Here is a 20,128-nt window from a genome sequence, read left to right as displayed (position 1 = left end):
TCACTTCCGGTTGAAATCACGAAAGGGGTCAAATCTATTTTGAAGATTTTTAGTGAAATTGATTTAGAAAAAAAGCTAACATAACCATAAAAATAGGAATTTCAAAGTTTACAGTAAATAAACATAGAATAACAAAAAACATATGTTTAAAATTTTCATCTCGAACCGGCGTGAATACACTACAATATGGCCGACATTGATGCAGTGTGTTTTGCCAGGTTTATTTTGGTGATAATTTGATTTGAATGCATTAATTTACAAACCTATCGTGACCAATTATTGCGCACATATATCAGTGACACCTAACTTTGTATGTCAGTAGAAATTATGCCCAAATCTACAACGTAATCGCCCCTTTTCGTGCAAGACCTTCTCAGCGTTCAACAACATGGCGGCATCCCCATTGAAAACCAGCGAGGAAAACTTGGAACGCAAATTTGAAAATGTTACAAACACACAAGATGGCGTGCAGGGTTTATCGCTGTGGATCATTCACCACAAGTCTGCCTTCAAAAGAGTCGTCGATACGTGGCTGAAGGTTTTAAAGAAATGTATGCTTCATGCTTCCGCACTCATAACATCGTTGTGTCATTTTGGATTTGTTGAAATTAGGCTATACTGTATACATATATAATTATTGATTACATGCCAGTGTACGATATGCAGACGATTATTCGCAATTTCTGATTGCCTCTTCCTCCCTCCCTAATATACCCAATCCAGATGTTTTCTTATTTCGGCAGCTGATAAGAAATGAATCGCCTTCTATATACAATTATAGTGATACCGTTATAACTGCTACAGTAAAATTATACAAAACCCATTTAAATGCCCTATAATGCTATTTACTGATGAACTATATTCCCATTCGACTGAGAGCTAATATAATATGTAAAGTTAAATATTACCATAGTTTCTATTTAATAATTGAAATACCAATCAAAGTCTATACATCTATTTAATACACTATAACATACATTTTTAGCTATCACATGAATTTCATTCAATTCATTTCAATAAAATATCAGCAACAGCATTTCGGTAAATGTTTACAACTGTCCAATTATATATGGTTTAAGATGAGACTTTTTCACCCGAATTATAAACACAGTACTGAAAAATCTGAAGCAGAAGCATAAAAACAGTTTTCCAAAATGATTTGAATCTTAATTATCATTTTATTTTGCCAATTGCAGGATTGCCACCTCTCACATCCTCGGTCGGATATTCACAATATCGAAAGCTTTCTCCCACGAAGACCTCTCTCACGCGACATGAGACAAATCTCATGTTTTTCAAAAATATCTCCCTCCATATATATCGCGTCAATGCAAGCCATTAGTAATGTACCAGATTGCATGGCATCAATGCAGTGCCTACCATTTTCAATCAAGTCTCATACCCTTTGGTCATTTAAGCAATGGCACGATTAATTAATAATGTTTGTGATAAGAATTACAGGCCATCACTTCAAAAACAAATACTTATAACGATTGACAATGATTAGCTCACATGAAAATGATATGAATGTGGAAACATCGTACTGACAATAACATTTCTACGGACTGCAATCTTTGTTTTTGTAAAAGTGAAAGAAGAGCAAGCAGCCGCTATAACAATTCCGGATCTTTTTATATCGCGTTCAGATAGAAGGAATTGATTAGCAAATAAATTGGATTGATATATACAAATGAAAGAGAGAAAAAAATAAATAAAATAGATAAAGATCAAACCCAAAAATTAAAAAGAAATTTTTTAAAATCCTGAATATTATAGATCTATATAAATATATGTAGGATCTATGTGTATGTAACTGCTTTGGGTCATTGTTTGAATAAGCATTTCTAAATTTAAGCATTTCTAAATTTGCTTGAATTTACACTTAAATTCTAAGATTATAATTTATATACTGATCATTATAAATAAAAGACAGTCACTTTTTTCCTAGTATCGCTTACGATATGGCATCTAGATGTGTATTTAGAAATATTTAATTCTCTATCCTGTTAGACTAAAAAAACAATATTAGGGCATTTTATGATGAAAATGACTACACAAAAACAATTTTATGTTGTTGAAATGTCGCTGCGCTCAATCTCCCACTTTGAACAATCCCTTGGTGGGAGATTTCCCACTTTGGCATCTCTAGAGGTGGCAACCCTGCAATTGGTAGGCCTAATGAACTCATGCATATGTTAGCTCAGTATAATGATTTGCATGACAAGAAGCTAGATGAATTAGCATAAATTATGCTTAAAACAATAACAGTATATATATGAAGCTGAACAAAACAACCCTACAGACTTGTATATATATGGTCTAACAGACGTGAATGTACATATATGGTCTAACGGACGTATATGTATATGGTTTAATTTATATACAATGTATATGTGTGGTCTAACAGACACGTTTCCATGTGTATATGGTCCAACGTAAAATTATGGTCTAACAGACACGTATGTATCTGTCTAACAGACATGTATGTATGTATATAGTCTAACAGACATGTATGTAGCTATATATATATATATAGTCTAACAGACATGTATGTAGCTATATATATATATATAGTCTAACAGACATGTACGTAGCTATATAGTCTAACAGACATGTATGTACATGGTCTAACAGATATGTATGTATGTACTTGTATAAAGTCCAACAGACATGTATGTATGTACTTGTATATAGTCTAACAGACATGTATGTATATTACAAAATAAAAAATAGAAATAGACAGAATAAAACACAAAAGAAGAACAAATAAGAAAAAAAACCTAAAAGGATAACAATGCTACATTATTCAAAAAAGATTTTGGCACTTGTGTTACCATGCATACATGTACAGTTACGGTATCTTACAAATGCAATTGGTGTACTACGCAACCTGGCTTCTTGTTTTTGGTGGTTGAAATCAAAATGTATAAACTTTAATATTTCTGTTTCAATTCACTTGACAGATAGTTAACACATGTATACATTATTTCAGCAACGACAAAACACAGACTAACTCTCTTCAATGTTTGCAATGATGTGGTTCAAAATGGAAAGAGAAAAAAGGCATTGATTTATTTGGATGGATTCAAGGAGGTATTAAAAGAAGCTGTGTCACTAGTACGGTAAGTCTAAACATTAAAGAAAAACTGTCAGGAAAGTTATTGATTGAAAACATGCATATACTAGAATGCTTCACCTATGCCAAAAAAACTAGTGTAAAACTACATCTGCTTTCTGTAATGGCATGTGATAACACATGAAACTTCAGTACTGCAATGATTCACTTCCCTCACAATATAGTAGGTATAGCGATACTTGTCTCCTGATTCGTTTATTTTGCAAATAATCAATAAGATAAAATCCTAGAAAACTTCAGTTACATGGAACCTAAAATGTTTCCAAATATGTCATTTAAATGAAGCAGGCAGGTCTTTCTGTCGTCATGCTGGTTTTGGACAATACTAATTACCATACAGAAAACCATAAACAGTCTGATCAGGAAAACCATTGGGGACACCGGGTACTGTGATGTGAGAAAAAAATACAGTGAACAGAACCATGCCATTTACACTGCAATATATATATCATCCCACAGATTCTGTTAATACTAAGAAACAATGAAACAAAATGCACTTTCATATTTTAAGTTCTTATCTTTGTCTTTTTTTTTCAACAGAGATGAAAGTATCAAAAACAATGTTACAAGGATTTTGAAAATATGGAAAGAAAGGAATATATTCCCTCCAGCTTTTGTCACAGAACTTCAGGATACCCTTGGTAAGTCATGTTGAGTTGTAAAAATACTGCACCAATTGTACTGCATTTGACTGAAATAAAAGAAAATCTAGTGCTATAATATGATGCATCAATACTTACCTGTCTGTATTCAGACTGGTGATGCATGATTTGTAAACTTGGTGTTGTACATGTAGTACCTAAATTTTTAGTAACTAAAGCTAAATGTAAAGGTCTTCCCTGATGTACCTTAGTGGGAACTGCCGGTACTGGTAAATTCAAGTTTTGATTATTTTGTAATAAGAAACTAGCATTGATTGATATATATCATAGTTACTAATTTGAAGTGAAAATCATTAATGGGTCATGATTTTACAGACGCTTTATAGTTAGCACATACCTAATAGCCAAATATACCTTACATATTGTGGTCTTAATTTGGAAAAAAATATGAGGTACGTTTTACAGCTCACCTTCCTGAAGGGCAAATGATAATGTGTTGATGCATTGGTGTAGTGTCATCTCCAGATTTTCCCTTTAAACAACTTCTTCTCATTAACCAAAAAAAACAGACAATGGTCTTGTGACAGTATCTCACTTGGATGAAGTGCTACCAAGGATTTTCAAATGAATGACCTTGATCCATTTTTAATGTCAATTGGGTCAAAGGTTGTTCAAATATTTGAATGATTCTTCTCAATAACTGAGAGGCCTACAGACATCATATATTGTGGCCAGTAGCATACTGAGCTGAAGACCTATCATGAAATGACTTTGATAAACTTTTTTTTATGTCACAGAGGTTAAATATGTTAAATATGTTTACAAATTACAAAATTTCAAGGTTATGATAGAAGTCATTTGGCACAAATGTTTTATGTGGCCCTGTATATGATATAAGTCTAATGAACCTATAATTAGAAATATTTATTTAGTGAAATGTAGCATGCTTATAAGTTTATCAATGTTTATTTTTCCTAGCGACCACATCTCCTTTCGTTGCCATGCGTCCATCACCAGTGGTAACAAACGCTCCAACTACGTCTATATCTACAGCTTCTATAGCAACTACAGCTACGACACAGAGCCAACCTGCTCCAGTCCACACGAGAGCCAAGGCTGATCCGAAGATCCTTGCTGATTTCAAGGTAAGTATTGGTTTGGTAGATCTAAAACTAGCTAGCCTCTATCTAGACCCTAACAAGCCTTCACAATTTCAAACATGGTACCAAAATAGTTGGGAAGGTTAGAGTTAGGAAGGGTTGGGTGATAGCTGATGGCATCCAGGAAACATACACAAGTTGATAAAGTCTTCACCTGTCATGTCAATAGAGAAATCTCTGTGGAGTAATATTCTTGGTTGTCTGACCAAGCATGTGCTATTGTATTTACCCATGGTCCGGATGTTAAAATACTAAAAACAGAATAATTCAATACAATTTTGAAAAATAGAAATATTAGGTCAGTATCTCAAAATATTGACTCCACATGGTCCTGCTTTAGCCAATGAGAATTGAGGAAAATAGGACCATATCTAATATTTATATGAAATATATGATAAGTAGGATTGGTACTGTACCAATACTCATTTCACAAAATACTGGTACCTACTCATTTTAGAAAATACTGGTACCCTTATTGATATATGCAAGAATGAAATACTAAAATCTGACATAAAGAACCGACAAAAACTGTTATTTTGTTCAATAAATGTTTTAACCACTTCCCAAAACGGCATAGCAGCTTTACTGCCATTTCGATGTAAACTTCAATCCTAGCTTTACTTGTAGTTTAATATTCAAATGTTCCATGTTAATAGTTGGACATGTTGAAATCAGAAATCAGTAACTGACTAAAGATTTTAATCTCTTTTAGATTGACTATCTTATGTTTTCGTATCAAAAAAAGATATAATTAAATTAAGATGAAAATGTGAGATTTGACTAATTTTTTGACATACACATGTAAAGAATAATTTTCAGACTTAGAAGTTTCTTGTTTTGATTTTTGTGTGTGTGTGTTTGCTCCTGTTTTTCTAGTCTCTGAGTGAGACATTGCTTTCATGTTCTAGTAATGTAGAGTCTTTACATGTAAACATCTTGTGTGGTTTGTTAGCTCACCTGCCCGAAGGGCAAGTGAGCTTATGCCGTGGCGCGTCGTCCGTCCGTCGTCCGTCCGGCGTCAACTTTCCATTCAAACAACTTCTTCTCAATAACCAAAAGGCCCAGAGACCTAATATTGGGCCTGTAGCATGCTGGGGTGAAGGGCTACCAAGTTTGTTCAAATGAATAACGTTGACCTTCATTCAAGGTCACAGGGGTCAAAAAGGCTAAAATCTTTAAACAACTTCTTCTCAATAACCAAGAGTCCCAGGGAGTTGATATTGGGTCTGTAGCATGCTGGGGTGAAGGGCTACCAAGTTTGTTCAAATGAATGACCTTGACTTTCATTCAAGGTCACAGGGGTCAAATATGCTAAAAAAAAATTAAACAACTTCTTCTAAATAGCCAAAAGACCCAGGGACTTGATATTGGGTCTGTAGCATGCTGGGGTGAAGGCTACCAAGTTTCTTTAAATGAATGACCTTGACCTTCATTCAAGGTCACAGGAGTCAAAAAGGCTAAAATCTTTAAACGACTTCTTCTCAATAACCAAGAGTCCCAGGGAGTTGATATTGGGTCTGTAGCATGCTGGGGTAAACGGGCTACCAAGTTTGTTCAAATAAATGACCTTGACCTTCATTCAAGGTCACAGGAGTCAAAAAGGCTAAAATCGTTAAACGACTTCTTCTCAATAACCAAGAGGCTCAGGGAGTTGATATTGGGTCTGTAGCATGCTGGGGTAAAGGGCTACCAAGTTGTTGAAATGAATGACCTTGACCTTCATTCAAGGTCACAGGAGTCAAAAAGGCTAAAATCTTTAAACGACTTCTTCTCAATAACCAAGAGGCCCAGAGACCTAATATTTGGCCTGCAGCATGCTGGGGTGAAGGGCTACCAAGTTTTTTTCAAATGAATGACCCTGACTCCCATTCAAGGTCACGTCGATCAAGTATGCTTAAATCTTTAAATGACTTTTAGTGAAAAGCCAAAGTGCAGAGAGACATTATATTGGTCCTGTAGCATGCTTTCAAATAACTGCAGGATCCATGTATGAAAAGATCACTGCATTGCAGGTGAGCGATTTGGGCCCATTGGGCCCTTGTTCTACATTAGTATCTTTATTCCTGAGCTACTGGTGCATTACCATTATCATGACAATGCTCAAAACACAAACAAAAGTGAAATTCATGCTTGCATATTGGTTATTGTAATAAGAAGCTTTTTAATTCAAACATTACAGTTACGATTTATCTCCCTAAAAAGTGTCGGTATCTGTATCTTATCGTTTCGTCCTTAACGGTATCCAACCTTAATGATAAGCCTATAAAGCAAGTGCCGTCTATGATCATACCAGAACAGTACATAAGACATCCAAGAGGCTTGACCAAGTGTAGACCTCACTGTATGTGGTCGAGCATGTTACACATCACCCAAAGGACAAGCTGACACAAGCACGTCGCATAGATAGGACAGCTTTTCATGTACACATTCACAACAAATTGTGTTTGTGAAGAGAGCATTTCATGGTATATATGAGAGGAATGGAGTAACAAAATTGTTTAGGAATACTGTTTTATTTGTGATAGCGTTCTTGTAACACATGAGGGATTATTGTAAACTTGTTTTATTACAGCCACAAACCCTGATTGATCGCATCAACAATTTTAAGCGTTTAGAGGGAGAGGTGGAATTGAAATGTAAACAATTGTCAAGTCTGAAGCTGGACGCATCCAGCATAGAAGCTGTCAAACAACTCAAAGGTAAGGTTGTTAAAGTTGGTGGAAGTCTCTGTGATATATAAACATCAGTTTAAATTTACAAAATAATAAAATAGGTGGTGTTTTAGGTGAAAGTGTACCAGTAAGGCCAAAAATCAATTACTTTGTTCTCAGGCCAGCACGCATCTCATTTAAATGTGCTGTTAGCCAGTTTTATGGTAAAAATCTTGCTTATGATAGAAATAAATGGGAATGTGTCAGCTGCCTTTAAGGTCTGAAAAATTGCCCCGCATGTTAGTTTTACTGGTTAGTCACCAGAGTCACAAAAACATTCGAATAAAGGCAAGCGTTTACATGGTTAGCCATCAATGTTCACTTCAAAAATTTGCTTATCATCCTGGATAACCTGTAGTTTTAGCTTCATGCTTTGTTAGATAATGTATTCTTGTATCAGATATAACAGGTTTTGTTAGATAATATATTCTTGTATCAGATATAACAGGTTTTGTTAGATAATGTATTCTTGTATCAGATATACAGTGGAACTTCGTTAACTCGAACTCGGATAACTCGAAAAACTCGGATAATACGAAGTAAAAATTTGGTCCCAACAATAAAAATCCTACTTGAAATGTTCGAATAACTCGAAGTTTAATTTTCGTCGATCGGTGGCAAACGCCGACATTTTTTAAGAGCTAAATTCCGTTTGTAATACTGAACATATCGGCACTACTAACCTACATGCTATTATAAGTGTTTCATAAATTCATAAAAGAAATTGTCGGTTGAATCTTATAACAACAAGTCTTGGTGATAAAAAGTACTGCTTTACTTACATCAGGTAATTTCCCAAGGCGGTCGCCGATATCAGTACACACGATAGTCAACAACTCATCTACCCGTTCGCTCAAGCGGAACTAATCTCTGACACACCGGTAGATCTACCCGGCTGATGTTTTTACAGGTGTAGAAATGACACAGTCACCGGCGCCTATTAAATCTTTAAACTGCTGAAACAATAGCGTAATTACTGCCGAGGTGTTCAGAGTACAACTGTAACGGTCAGTGCTGTCTATTAAATCGGATAAAATGCCAACTCAGTTACAGTAACATTTTATACGCACATGCGCAGCCCAACTTCCGGTGCTAATACACATGGAAATGGCGTGGTTATCAATAAAAAGTAAGTAGGCCGATCAAACAGTATTTTATATATGTCCAATAAAAGGTAATGGTTCTGATACGTTTTGTATACAATCTGTGTTAAACTTAAACGGTTATTTGTTTTGACATTAATAACTTGTTATTTTGTCGAATTCCGTTTTATCTTTTACCTTTTGCAAACATGACTTGCACATCAGATCGTTATTGAAGTGACTAAGTGAAAGAAACTTTATCGTGACTGTATATCGGCAAAACTACACCAAATTACAAGTGACATAACGAAACATTACATATATATTTACATGTATTGAACAGTCTTCACACTAAACTGATGAGCGACAGAGCGAAGTTATAATGATTATATAATGTTGACAAATATTGACCAAACTTTTCACCAAAAATGATAACTCGCTTAATTCGAACACTCGGATAACTCGAAGTTTTTTCGTGGTCCCGTCGACTTCGAGTTAACGAAGTTCCACTGTAACAGGTTTTGTTAAATAATATATTCTTGTATCAGATATAACAGGTTTTGTTAGATAATGTATTCTTGTATCAGATATAACAGGTTTTGTTAGATAATATATTCTTGTATCAGATATAACAGGTTTTGTTAGATAATATATTCTTGTATAAGATATAACAGGTTTTGTTAGATAATGTATTCTTGTATCAGATATAACAGGTTTTTGGAAATAATAAGCTTAGTTTTCTGTAATTACACTATGTAAGATGAAAAACACAATAAATGATATTTGGTCTATACAGACGGAATATGCTTTATGTATCATGATTGTAAATTTCATCGCCAAATGGTTTTACGTTGGCTCCAGAAGAGGTGGTAAAGTTCATTATTGTTTATAAGCTTATTGATAATCACATTATTGGGAAGAATTTGTTTCATTTTCATTAGAAATGATTCAAACTTGGTAAGAATTACTAGTATATCATAGAACATTTTTGGCCCGTCTGACCTTCAGTGGACTAAGGGGTTGGGCCGAAAAGTGTCAAATGACTGTTTATTTAAGGATTTTTGCTAGACAACCAATGAATATTTATGCCTGATATTTTTGCTAGACAGCCAATGAATATTTATGCCTGATATTTCGATACCTCACCTTTATCAGACAAAAGACCAGGGCAGCATGTGTTCACAAAAGTGTAAAATGTGTACAAGTTGTCTTCGATATTTGAGATGAGGGGACACATACTTTCGCACATATATGACCAGGTATTAGGCAAAGAGACGCAGAATAGAATACTTTTGGTCCAATTACAATACAACAGCATAGCAATGTAACACAACAGCATAGCTGAAAACATTGATCTTCAAATTTCGCAGACAACTCGTACATGTTTTACAACTTTGTGTACACATGCTGCCCTGGCCATTTGTCTGATGAAGATGAAAATTTATTGGTTGTGTATTGAAAATCCATAAACCATACTATTCAACCTGAAGAAAACATTTAGGAATGTTTTTGCTAACAAGCCGATTTTGTTTTCTCATTTTTTTTAAGGTGAACATCAAAACCTGTGAGCCTTTTGTTTAAGCTCACACTTTATCATAATGCCTTACTCGATGGTCGTTTACTGAAAGAAAATATAGTTTGTAGTGTTTTGGTAGCTGTTTGGGCTACTAATCATAGGTGAAGGGAGGTAACTCTAGGTTATTTGTTAAAAACAGCAAGCTTTGTTTTGTGTTTGGTATCAGAATGAAATGTGTAAATTATAAAATTTTACTTGTTTGACTAAATATTCTACAATTTTATGACATTCTAATATTTTATATTATGTAATAATGACAACGACCATCTAAAAAACCTACCAAAAGTATGTGTGGTGTCGGGTTTTATGGTCATGTTCTTTGTAATATATTGTAAATATTGTATCTGAAATGCAATGTATGAAATGATTTTGTCTCATTGGGATTAATGTCATTACATATACCAAAAGTAAAACTCAATTATTGAACAAAGGTTGCATATTGTCCAATTAGTGTGAATTTATTAAATTATTATATAACAAATGGGATTTGTGATGCTATATCAACAGTTTACATAGCAAGGCACATATACACATTTAGAATGTGATAATTACACAACTTCATACTATTAGCTTGGTACTGAAAGTATTTCCTGGTAAATGTAACTTTGACATATAGATAGAGGTTTTAAAAATAATTTATTGTGCCGGTTTTGACTTTATATTCTGGGATATCTAAATATGTAGATTTTGTTTTCATTTTTAATTTTGCTGTTTATATTCCAGACCGGTCCCATGGTAAACAGTTTTCGAAGCAGTTTGAAGATTCCAGTCACAAACTGGAAGACTGTGTTTCTCATGCACAGCGTGAGATAGCTGACAGGAAGGCTCTCATCGAACTCATGGAGCAGAGTGAGCTGTTTTATGATGAGCAGTACAGGGAGGCGAAAATTGTGGCCAATGTAAGTGATCAGTGTAGAGTAAAAAAAAATTAGATGTAAATTACTTTATGGAAAACACAATCAAAATAGAAAATACATACTTCCAATTTAAAAAAATAGTTATATATCTGCTATAAAAATATGGAAATAGTGTAGCAAATGTTCAATATAGTACACCACCAACAGTGGATATTGATTGTCAGCATAAACTGGCACCCACAGTAATCTAATTAACACAAGGCAAATGGAACTAACAACAACCTTCAAGTAATCACTAAAATGTCTGAAATGATTCAACTAAATATGTATTCACTTAAAATTTAAAATATAAAAGCAAAAGCTTTTTGAAGGTATGTAACTTTTGGTATTGTATAAAAAATCAGTCATGATTTCTCTTTGTTTTCCTCAATTGATGGCTGGATATTTGGTACTATCATTAATTTAGAAATGATTGGATTATTAGCTCACTCAGCCCAAATGGTAAATTGAGCTTATGGCATGCTGCAGTGCCCATTGTCTGTGGTATTCTAACTTTTGAATTTTTAACCAAGAGGCCCAGAGGACCAATGCATGATGGGATGAAGGTCTACTATTTTTGTTGAAATGAATTACCTTGACCTTCTTTCAAGGTCACAGTGGTCAAAGACTTAAAATATTTTGAAAACTTTTTCTCGATAACCAAGAGACCTAGAGTCATGATATTGGGTCAGTAGCATGCTGGGATGAAGGGCTACCAAGTTTGTTCAAAAGAATTACCTTAAACTACAGGTACTTTCAAGGTTACCGGGCGGAGATGTGTTTAAAGATTGGTAAAAAGTTTCAACAACATTTATCACTGTACACATCAGAACTCAGGTGACTGTTTTTACATTTTTAACTGCAACAACCTTTGAGGGATGAGCCCAATAGGGGAAATTGGTCTAATTCTTTGAAATATTTCTTCATTTCTTAATTAGGTTCATATTTGTGATTTTGGTGCCCTATAGTAATCTCTGTCTGCCTCCTTGTCTGTTTATCCTCAAATTAAAGTTCACAGCTGTTAATTTAGTATTTATTGACCGACTGACTTGAAATTTGGTGAATATTTTCAGTTTTCAAAAATACATATTGACATCAATGTCATTCAGAGTCATAACGTAAAGAGGTCAAGGTCACATTTTGTATCTTTCCACTGATGAATATTTTGTTATGACATTATGTCAAAGTTAGTAGGAATTTAAAAAGATGTCAACTGACCAAAATTAAGGTCATTGGTAAAAGGTCAGGGACAATTTGGCAATGATCTTGGCTGTTAGTGGGGAGGTCATTAGGGTTTAGATAAATCAAATCAAAGCTAACAGTATGGGTATTGTACAGGTATTGTGGAGGTGGAGTGGAACAAGAGTCACATCATAGTAGGTGTATGTTTTTGAAGTCCAAATGCAAACAAACAAAAAATATCCAGGTGAGTGATACAGGTCCCCTGGGCCTCTTGTTTGGCATTTTACTTGTATCTATTTAAAAGTGATTGGATATTTTGTCTTGCAGGCCTATAAGAATTTTGGAACAAGAATCAATAATTTGAGGAAGAAGTTAGATGATCTGAAAGGTTCACTTCCAAGTCCAATCCCTTCTCCATCCATGGATGCTCCATCTCCAGGAAACACTCCACCCCAGCTCAAAGATGACAACACTGAATCTGTGGATATGGAGTTAGATGATGAAAATGAGAGCAACACTCACATTGTCTGTATGTACAACTTGATTTTGGATCAAAAAGGAATAGATAATGACACTTCTATATTATATTTTTAACAGATTCCTTTCTTTTGTGTGATTAAACTCCTCTTGATTATTTCTAAACAAAATGCTTTTTGTCTTTGGTTAGTTTTGCAGTAGTGCAATATATAGTGTGAGGTTATCACATTAGAATTAAGGTGATCATGCTCTCTGCGGGGATGGTATCAGGATATGTTAAGAATTAGATGATGAATGTTTGATAAAGTTATAGTTGGCATGTTAATCCATTTAAAAAAAAAGTTTTTTGGAGTTCTGTGATAAAAAATATCTTTAATTTGAGATCCTGAAGAAGCTTATGAAGTCAGAAACGCCTTTTGAATTTTTTTTTTTTTTTTCATTTATTTTTATTTCCTTTCACAAAGAATTCATTTTTACGTTATGTATATAAATGTAGTGTGCAATAAATTGGATTGTTGACTGATATGGTATACTTTGTTCACAGCATCAGCACCTGTCCCTATGCCAGATCGGATTACCATACCTAACTACAATGCAGAAAATGCCTACAACTCTAATGCTGCAGCTAATAAAGGTATATATTTATCAATGATGCTACCAGCTTAATAAATACCTGCTCACATTCTGCAGATTGAGTATGGTCCTAAGCTGATAATGTTTCCTATTGCAGTGATAAGACTAAGGCACCATTTATGATATAAAGCTATTGATAAAATGTTTTAATTAAATACCTAGAATCCTGATATTTGGCCAGTAGGTAGCTAGGAACCACAGATATAAATACAATGAATATTGTTGTATGTATTATTGTTGCATGGGGTAACCATAAAGTTTTAACCCCTAAATAATTTGATAGCTACAAACTACAAAAAAGAGAGTACACATGAATATTTCATCTAAGCAGAATTCCAGATGAGGAGTTATAAAGTTTCCCCATTCAAATGACTTTTCAAGGTCACAGGAGTCAGTATGATAAAGAGGTTTCCATTATAACTTGAATATCTGTGTAGGTCATATATCATGTTTGAACTGATACGAGTATGTCTGACTTTGGTGCTGTGTTTTGTAGGAGACAGTGGCCTGGAGTCCAGGTTAGCTACAATGCTCCCTTCCCTACAGCAGCACAGCTCCTCTGGTGATAGTCTGGTGTACAATCCTCCTCCCGTCTACAATCCACCACCAAAACACAGTGCCCTGAGAGCCATTCAACTAGAGAATGGCAACGATGGGGAAAACACTCCAGTCAAGGATGAAGGAAGCGCAACTCCAGTGATGGATGAAAAGCCTGAAAGTTCACCTCCACGACCAAAAAATCAAAATCCCATAGACTTTCTTACACAGATTTTGGCCAAAACTACTAAAGGTTCAGAAACCGGGTCAAATTTTCTTGAAAATTTATCACTTTTGACAAATACAGTAAAATCTCAGTTTCAAAAAGGAACTACTCAGTCCATTCTACCTCCCGGGCCTGTACCAACACCTGGTATCCAACCCCCTCTTGGTCCACCCCCACAACCCCCTAACTCCTGGGCTGAGTGGAAGGCACAGCGTGACCCAACTCCCCAGCCTCCAACCGGTGTTCCTCCCCCTATGCCAGTCACTTCCCAACCACCCAATCACCAACCCCCGATGTCACAGCCTCTCCCAATGTCACAGCCCCAGAGCATGCCACCTTCACAGCCTCCTGTACATCTAGCACAGGCACCCATGTCCCGTCCCCCTGTTCCTCAGCTCCTCATCCCTGCTCAGATGAGAAACCCCATCCAGTCATCTACTCCCGGCATGTTATCCCCTCCCACAAGCATTAGACCACCTCCCATCCCACCACCTATCTCGCCAGTTCGTCCTCCAAATATTCGGTATCCCCAAACCTCTTTGTCATCAAACCCAATTGCGCCTCCTGTCAGACCAGATGGATGGAATTTCCCCCAGCCTCCTCAGGGACCGCCACTTGGCCCTCAAGGACAGCCTCCTCGGGGTCCTCCCCTTGGCCCTCATGGACAGCCTCCTCAGGGTCCTCCCTTAGGCCCACAAGGGCAGCCTTCTCAGGGGCCACAACAGGGACCTCCTCAACCAAATATGGGCCCGACACATGGTCCACCACAAAGCCCAGTTCCCCAACAGCCCCATTTTATACCACCCAATCCAGGATTTCATGGACAACCTCCAGGTGGATTTCAGGGTCAGACAAACCATAGTTCGTCCCCTCCTTGGCACCAAACACAGGGTCCACCGCAGGGTGGGCCTCCTATACAGCAGGATCAGTCGTCTGTCCCCACATCTCCACTCCAGTCACCCCCTACACCTCCCTCTGCTCCTCCCAAAAGCATTCTTAGAAACAGAAAGTCTAGTTTGAGAGAGGTTCCTCTCACTCCTAGCCCAGGGGATCCTATTGAACATTCCCCTATGAATTCACGTATTCCAAAGCCTCCCATGGAACCTCCAAGCCCAGATCATGTTAGGTCACTACGTTTGTCGAGGGAGGATTCAGACTCTTCTACGGGTCATGTGCCAGATGACCATAAGGAATTCCTAGAAAAACTAAAGAGGAAAACTACGAGCAATATGGCTCGACCTGCTCCTCCTTCAATGGAGCAGGAAGAAGATGAGTCGAGAATTCCTGTGTTCACACGTAATGTTTCTCAGTCTAACCTGACAACTATAACACCGGTGGACCTCGAGGAGCCTAAAGACTCTGAAAGTGCTGAAGATACAAGTAAGCAGGAGAACAATAATGATGACATCATCACCCAGATTAGTACTATAGACAGTAATCCCAGGGATCCAATGGTTAATAAACATGATCCAGATGACATTCGACATGTGGGTGGACCCAGACGCCACCATGATAACTTTCCTCCAAGTCATGAGATGAGGCCATATGAGGATCGTGGTGACTATGAACGCTACGGTCGTCCCGCTCCTCCTCCTCCTCATGGTAGGGAGTTCTATGATCGATACAGGGATCCATACTTCAGAGGCCCTTACGGAGGCCCAACTCCTCCAAAAAGGCCATATCCAGATCCGTATGATGCCCACAGAAGGCCTCCTAGACCATATTACCGATATTAACAGCTAGTTATTGTCATGTTGTCTGATTGGGACTGGCAGCAATCCGGTGTGTGTAAGTGTCATGTGGTGATTGAAGTATGATGGAGCTACAAATCATGTTCTCATGGAAATGCAGTTTATTGTTATTGCTAGTTATTTTACAGTATTTTTTAAGATCGTAACAAATAGCAGTTAAACTGTCTTGTGATATTGCTATAATGAATTGTTGATAAAACTGTAACTTCTATATGTTCCCAGACTGAATAATGTGAATGTAAATTGTTTAAAATATTGGAAAATATTAATTTTGTTTAGTACTACATTTAATCTGGTCTTAAAATGTCTCAGATGAGACTATATACACTTAATACCATGTCTGACTGTTAAAGTATATATGTTACTTAGGTACACTTGTCAAAATGTCCATGAAACTCCATCTCCTCGAACCCTAAATCTATTTGGGTTCTATTTACCTAATTTGAATTATCAAACAGATGGGTTCTATTTACCTAATTTGAATTATCAAACAGAGTGCTTGCCTTGTTTTATGTTCGATCCTATGTGTAATTAAATTTTAATGTTGCAATTCTTTGTTGATAAGCTTTTCCTCCTAAATACAAGATTAGAACATCTACTGTACCCTTGTATGTTTTTGACACTTGACTCGGTTTGAAGGGACATGTGTACTTGACAATGTTTTGACCCCTTAAAATCTGAAAAATAATGATATGACTTCTGAAATTTTTACCCTTTAAAATCTGAAAAATAGTGATATGACTTCTGAAATTTTTACCCTTTAAAATCTGAAAAATAGTGATATGACTTCTGAAATTACTAAAAATCAAACTGGATACCCTGAAGATGTACAAACATCACTCTCTGCTATCAGGGACATAGAGACAATGATCAGAGCTGTAAATTATCCCTGTTTTAAACTGAACTGATGAACTCTGCCCAACCTCATCTTTGTTTTACACATACACATGTATAACTCTAGTGGTCTGGACCATATGAGTTCCAGTGAAGCGGGGTTTTATTGTGTCTATATTTTAACTCTCAAAATCAAGAAGCTGCCCACCATTTTGTGCCATTTTGGAAGTTTTATATATGTGAATGTTAATGTTATTAACTACATTGGTGTCACATTAAGACTTTATAATATCTAGGTACACTGTATTTTTTCATTTTACACAGACACACAGTCTCCACTTTAACGTTTAATTCCTATCAGCATTTTGATTCTATAAAGGACGCAACAATATGCTGTAGTCAAACAGCATTGTTATAAAAATTGATTTGATGTAAAAAAAAATAATTTGAATCCACTGTATTGATATTTCTTAGGAAATAGTGCAAAATATGGACCTGAACAGACTTTGGTATGTCACAACCCAAAACATCACAAGTCTAACACTAGTTGTGATATACCAAAATTTATTTACGTTCATACTTTCCAACCCGAAGAAAAAAATTCATAATAAGTGAAAAGTGCATTCTATTTGTGTACTTACATACCTCATTTCTGTCGGCTATATAGACATCTATAATGATATTCTCTACTCACACAAGTTTGATTGCTCCATTCATAGTGCTACTGGTATGAAGAGAAAAACGTTGAACATGCTGTCATTTAGCATTTGGTGTGAAAATAACGAAAATAAGAACTCTGCTGTATGAATTAAGCTGTGTCTATTTCTAGTCATGATCAGTTGTTTGCAGTTAGATATCTAATGAATTCATACATATATGTTATTACAAGTACAGTCAAACTTCTCGAAGTCAACGAGGGTCATAAAAAAAGATACCCGAGTGTTTGAGGTAGGCGAGTATAAATTCTACATAATTTTAACTGTTGGAGCTGAATTTTTCTTCGAGTTAAGCACGGCCTTTGAGTTATCATAATTTGTGATAACAAGGTTTGACTGTATCTAATTCATATATGTCAAAAGAATTCATGTTTTGATCATAACATTTCACTATTTGGTTAGTATAGCATGAAATTGTTGTTTACATGACTTTATTTGATTGTTGTGTAGTACTTGGTTATCATTATTGCTTTTATCAAATAATTGAGAAAATCTTCGTATCATGCTGATCAGTGAGTAAGTTAGATCAAAATTACTGTACAATTGTTTGCTTAGTTTGGAAGGTGATTCAGAAATGTAATTCAATAAATTTTCTCACTGTATGCTTCAGTAGTGTTGGAGCAGGTTGAGCTAAGTGTCTTTAAGAGATTGCATTTGGAATAGTATTTACAACAATATGACTCTGTGCCTGTGTAAATGATTACAATATTTTCAAATTATTTGCTAAATCATAAGAGTGCTAAATAAATTATTTATAGATGCCAATACATAGTATTCTGTTTAGACCATATTTTGCTGGAACAATATAGTCTGGCTGGTTTGTAAAAAGTTCTGAATTCTACAGATTTATCTTGTTAAATACATTTGTATTTATTTATCAGAACCAAATTCTATTCATTTAGTTAAAAATAGTCTGGTTTAGTTTAAGTGGACTGTATCATGGATCCAGAAGCACAAACATTATGTGTGATCTTGAAGCACAATTTGTGAGATGCAGAAGACCGAATAGTTTGTGTTATGTAATATGGTATTTGATTAAAGACAATTCATGATAGTGAAACTGATGTTAAAATTGAAAGATTTTGCCGAGAAGGTATGGTATGATGAAAATATTTTTGCATTAGATGTCTTTGTTCAATTAAGAGATCTAATTAAAAACTCTCATTTTATGGTAAAGAATCATTGAAGGGGAACATATTCTAGCTTAGCAAGATTGGAGTGAAAGATTTTATGTGACCGAGTGTTGATGTAGGTAAGAAAACTATTCATTGTGCATCATTTATCATGATTTCGCGTATATACTGTGGGTAGAGTAGAACTAGACCCAAGTCATTGACAGTCATTGTGTGATAGTGTTGGCCTTGTTTGGTTGGTTGAGAAGGTGTATACTTGTTCATGGAAATGTGTGTGGCCATTTTACATTTGCAATCATGTTTTAAACAGCATCTTCATGTGATGCTGTTGTTGAATTAGACTGTTTTATCATCATTGATAATACACTAGGGCTGAATGAAAATGATGAGCAAGTTTGTTCATAATAAAAGGGTTAATCAACTTTATTTTTCCTTTTTATGATTTTGTATTGACAACAAATGACTGCCTACCCAGAAATACCTCCACCTAAGTAAGGCGGTGTATAGTAATTGTCTGTGTGATAAGGTTGTCTACACGATGTATCAATCCCTATCAGATTAAGTTCATATTCACATTATAACATCAAAGAATCAAGCTCTTCACCTAATAAGATTTTGGTGGTCATCGGTCAAAGTAAAGCATCAAAGGCTGCACTTTACCGCTTTAAAAATAGAAAGGTGGTTAACATGGTATCTCATGGTTTTTTTTTTGGGGGGGGGGGGTGATATTTGTTTATTTATGTGAGCTCCAGGACAGATTTATTTTATTGATGAGCCCCTGCTCACTTTACTTTTATAAGGTATATATATATGGGCAGTGATTTTATATGAACACAATGAAACATGTATAAAAATTTAAAACTTGCATAAAGTGGGATCCTGATGGACATAGTATTTTGGCAAGGTGTTGACAATAACTACTCAACATAAGTGCACATTGATTTTGCTTCTCCAATCATATACCGAGGTAAAGAGCTATTAAATTTGTTGTCATGAATTACCTTCAGCCACTTTCAAGATCGTAGGTCAAATGTGTTTGAATCTTGAAATGACTTTTGATGACAAGTTGATCAGAAGCACACCAGGCGCACGATATCGCGTGCTAATCTTAACTTTTTTATGGAAGATCCTGCCAACTTTCTTCAGAGTGTTGTCAATATGGATGACACATGGGTCAAACATGGGCCCCAGAGACCAAACAACGGCAGCACCCTGTCTCTCCTCCGCCAAAGAAAGCGAAGACTGTTCCATCGGCTGGAAAAGTTATAGCCTCGGTTTTCTGGGATGCAGATGGTATTCTGCTGATAGATTATGTCTAAAAGGGACACATAATTAATGGCACATACTGTGTTTCACTTCTGAGGCAGTTACGGGAAAATATCAAACTTACCAGTAAGCGCCGCGGAAAGCTTACTAAAGGTGTGTTATTTCATCAGGGCAATGCTCCTGTTCACAAGTTTGTCATTGCCATGGCTC

General features: G+C 35.8%; 1 protein-coding gene across 1 annotated transcript; it reads left to right on the top strand.

The window, feature by feature from the left end:
• Positions 1–173: 173 nt before the first annotated feature.
• On the top strand, positions 174–19,078 carry LOC117334314 (regulation of nuclear pre-mRNA domain-containing protein 2-like). Its single transcript, XM_033893841.1, has 9 exons — positions 174–551; positions 2,993–3,122; positions 3,677–3,777; positions 4,717–4,883; positions 7,471–7,597; positions 10,991–11,166; positions 12,673–12,874; positions 13,367–13,456; positions 13,952–19,078. The coding sequence occupies exons 1-9, from the start codon at positions 389–391 to the stop codon at positions 15,952–15,954; spliced, it is 3,159 nt and encodes a 1,052-aa protein (XP_033749732.1). The 5' UTR covers positions 174–388; the 3' UTR covers positions 15,955–19,078.
• Positions 19,079–20,128: the final 1,050 nt, after the last annotated feature.

Source organism: Pecten maximus, chromosome 9 (assembly GCF_902652985.1).
Source record: "Pecten maximus chromosome 9, xPecMax1.1, whole genome shotgun sequence".
In the NCBI taxonomy this organism is placed as follows: domain Eukaryota; kingdom Metazoa; phylum Mollusca; class Bivalvia; order Pectinida; family Pectinidae; genus Pecten; species Pecten maximus.
This window is presented reverse-complemented; position numbering and strand designations above follow the sequence as displayed.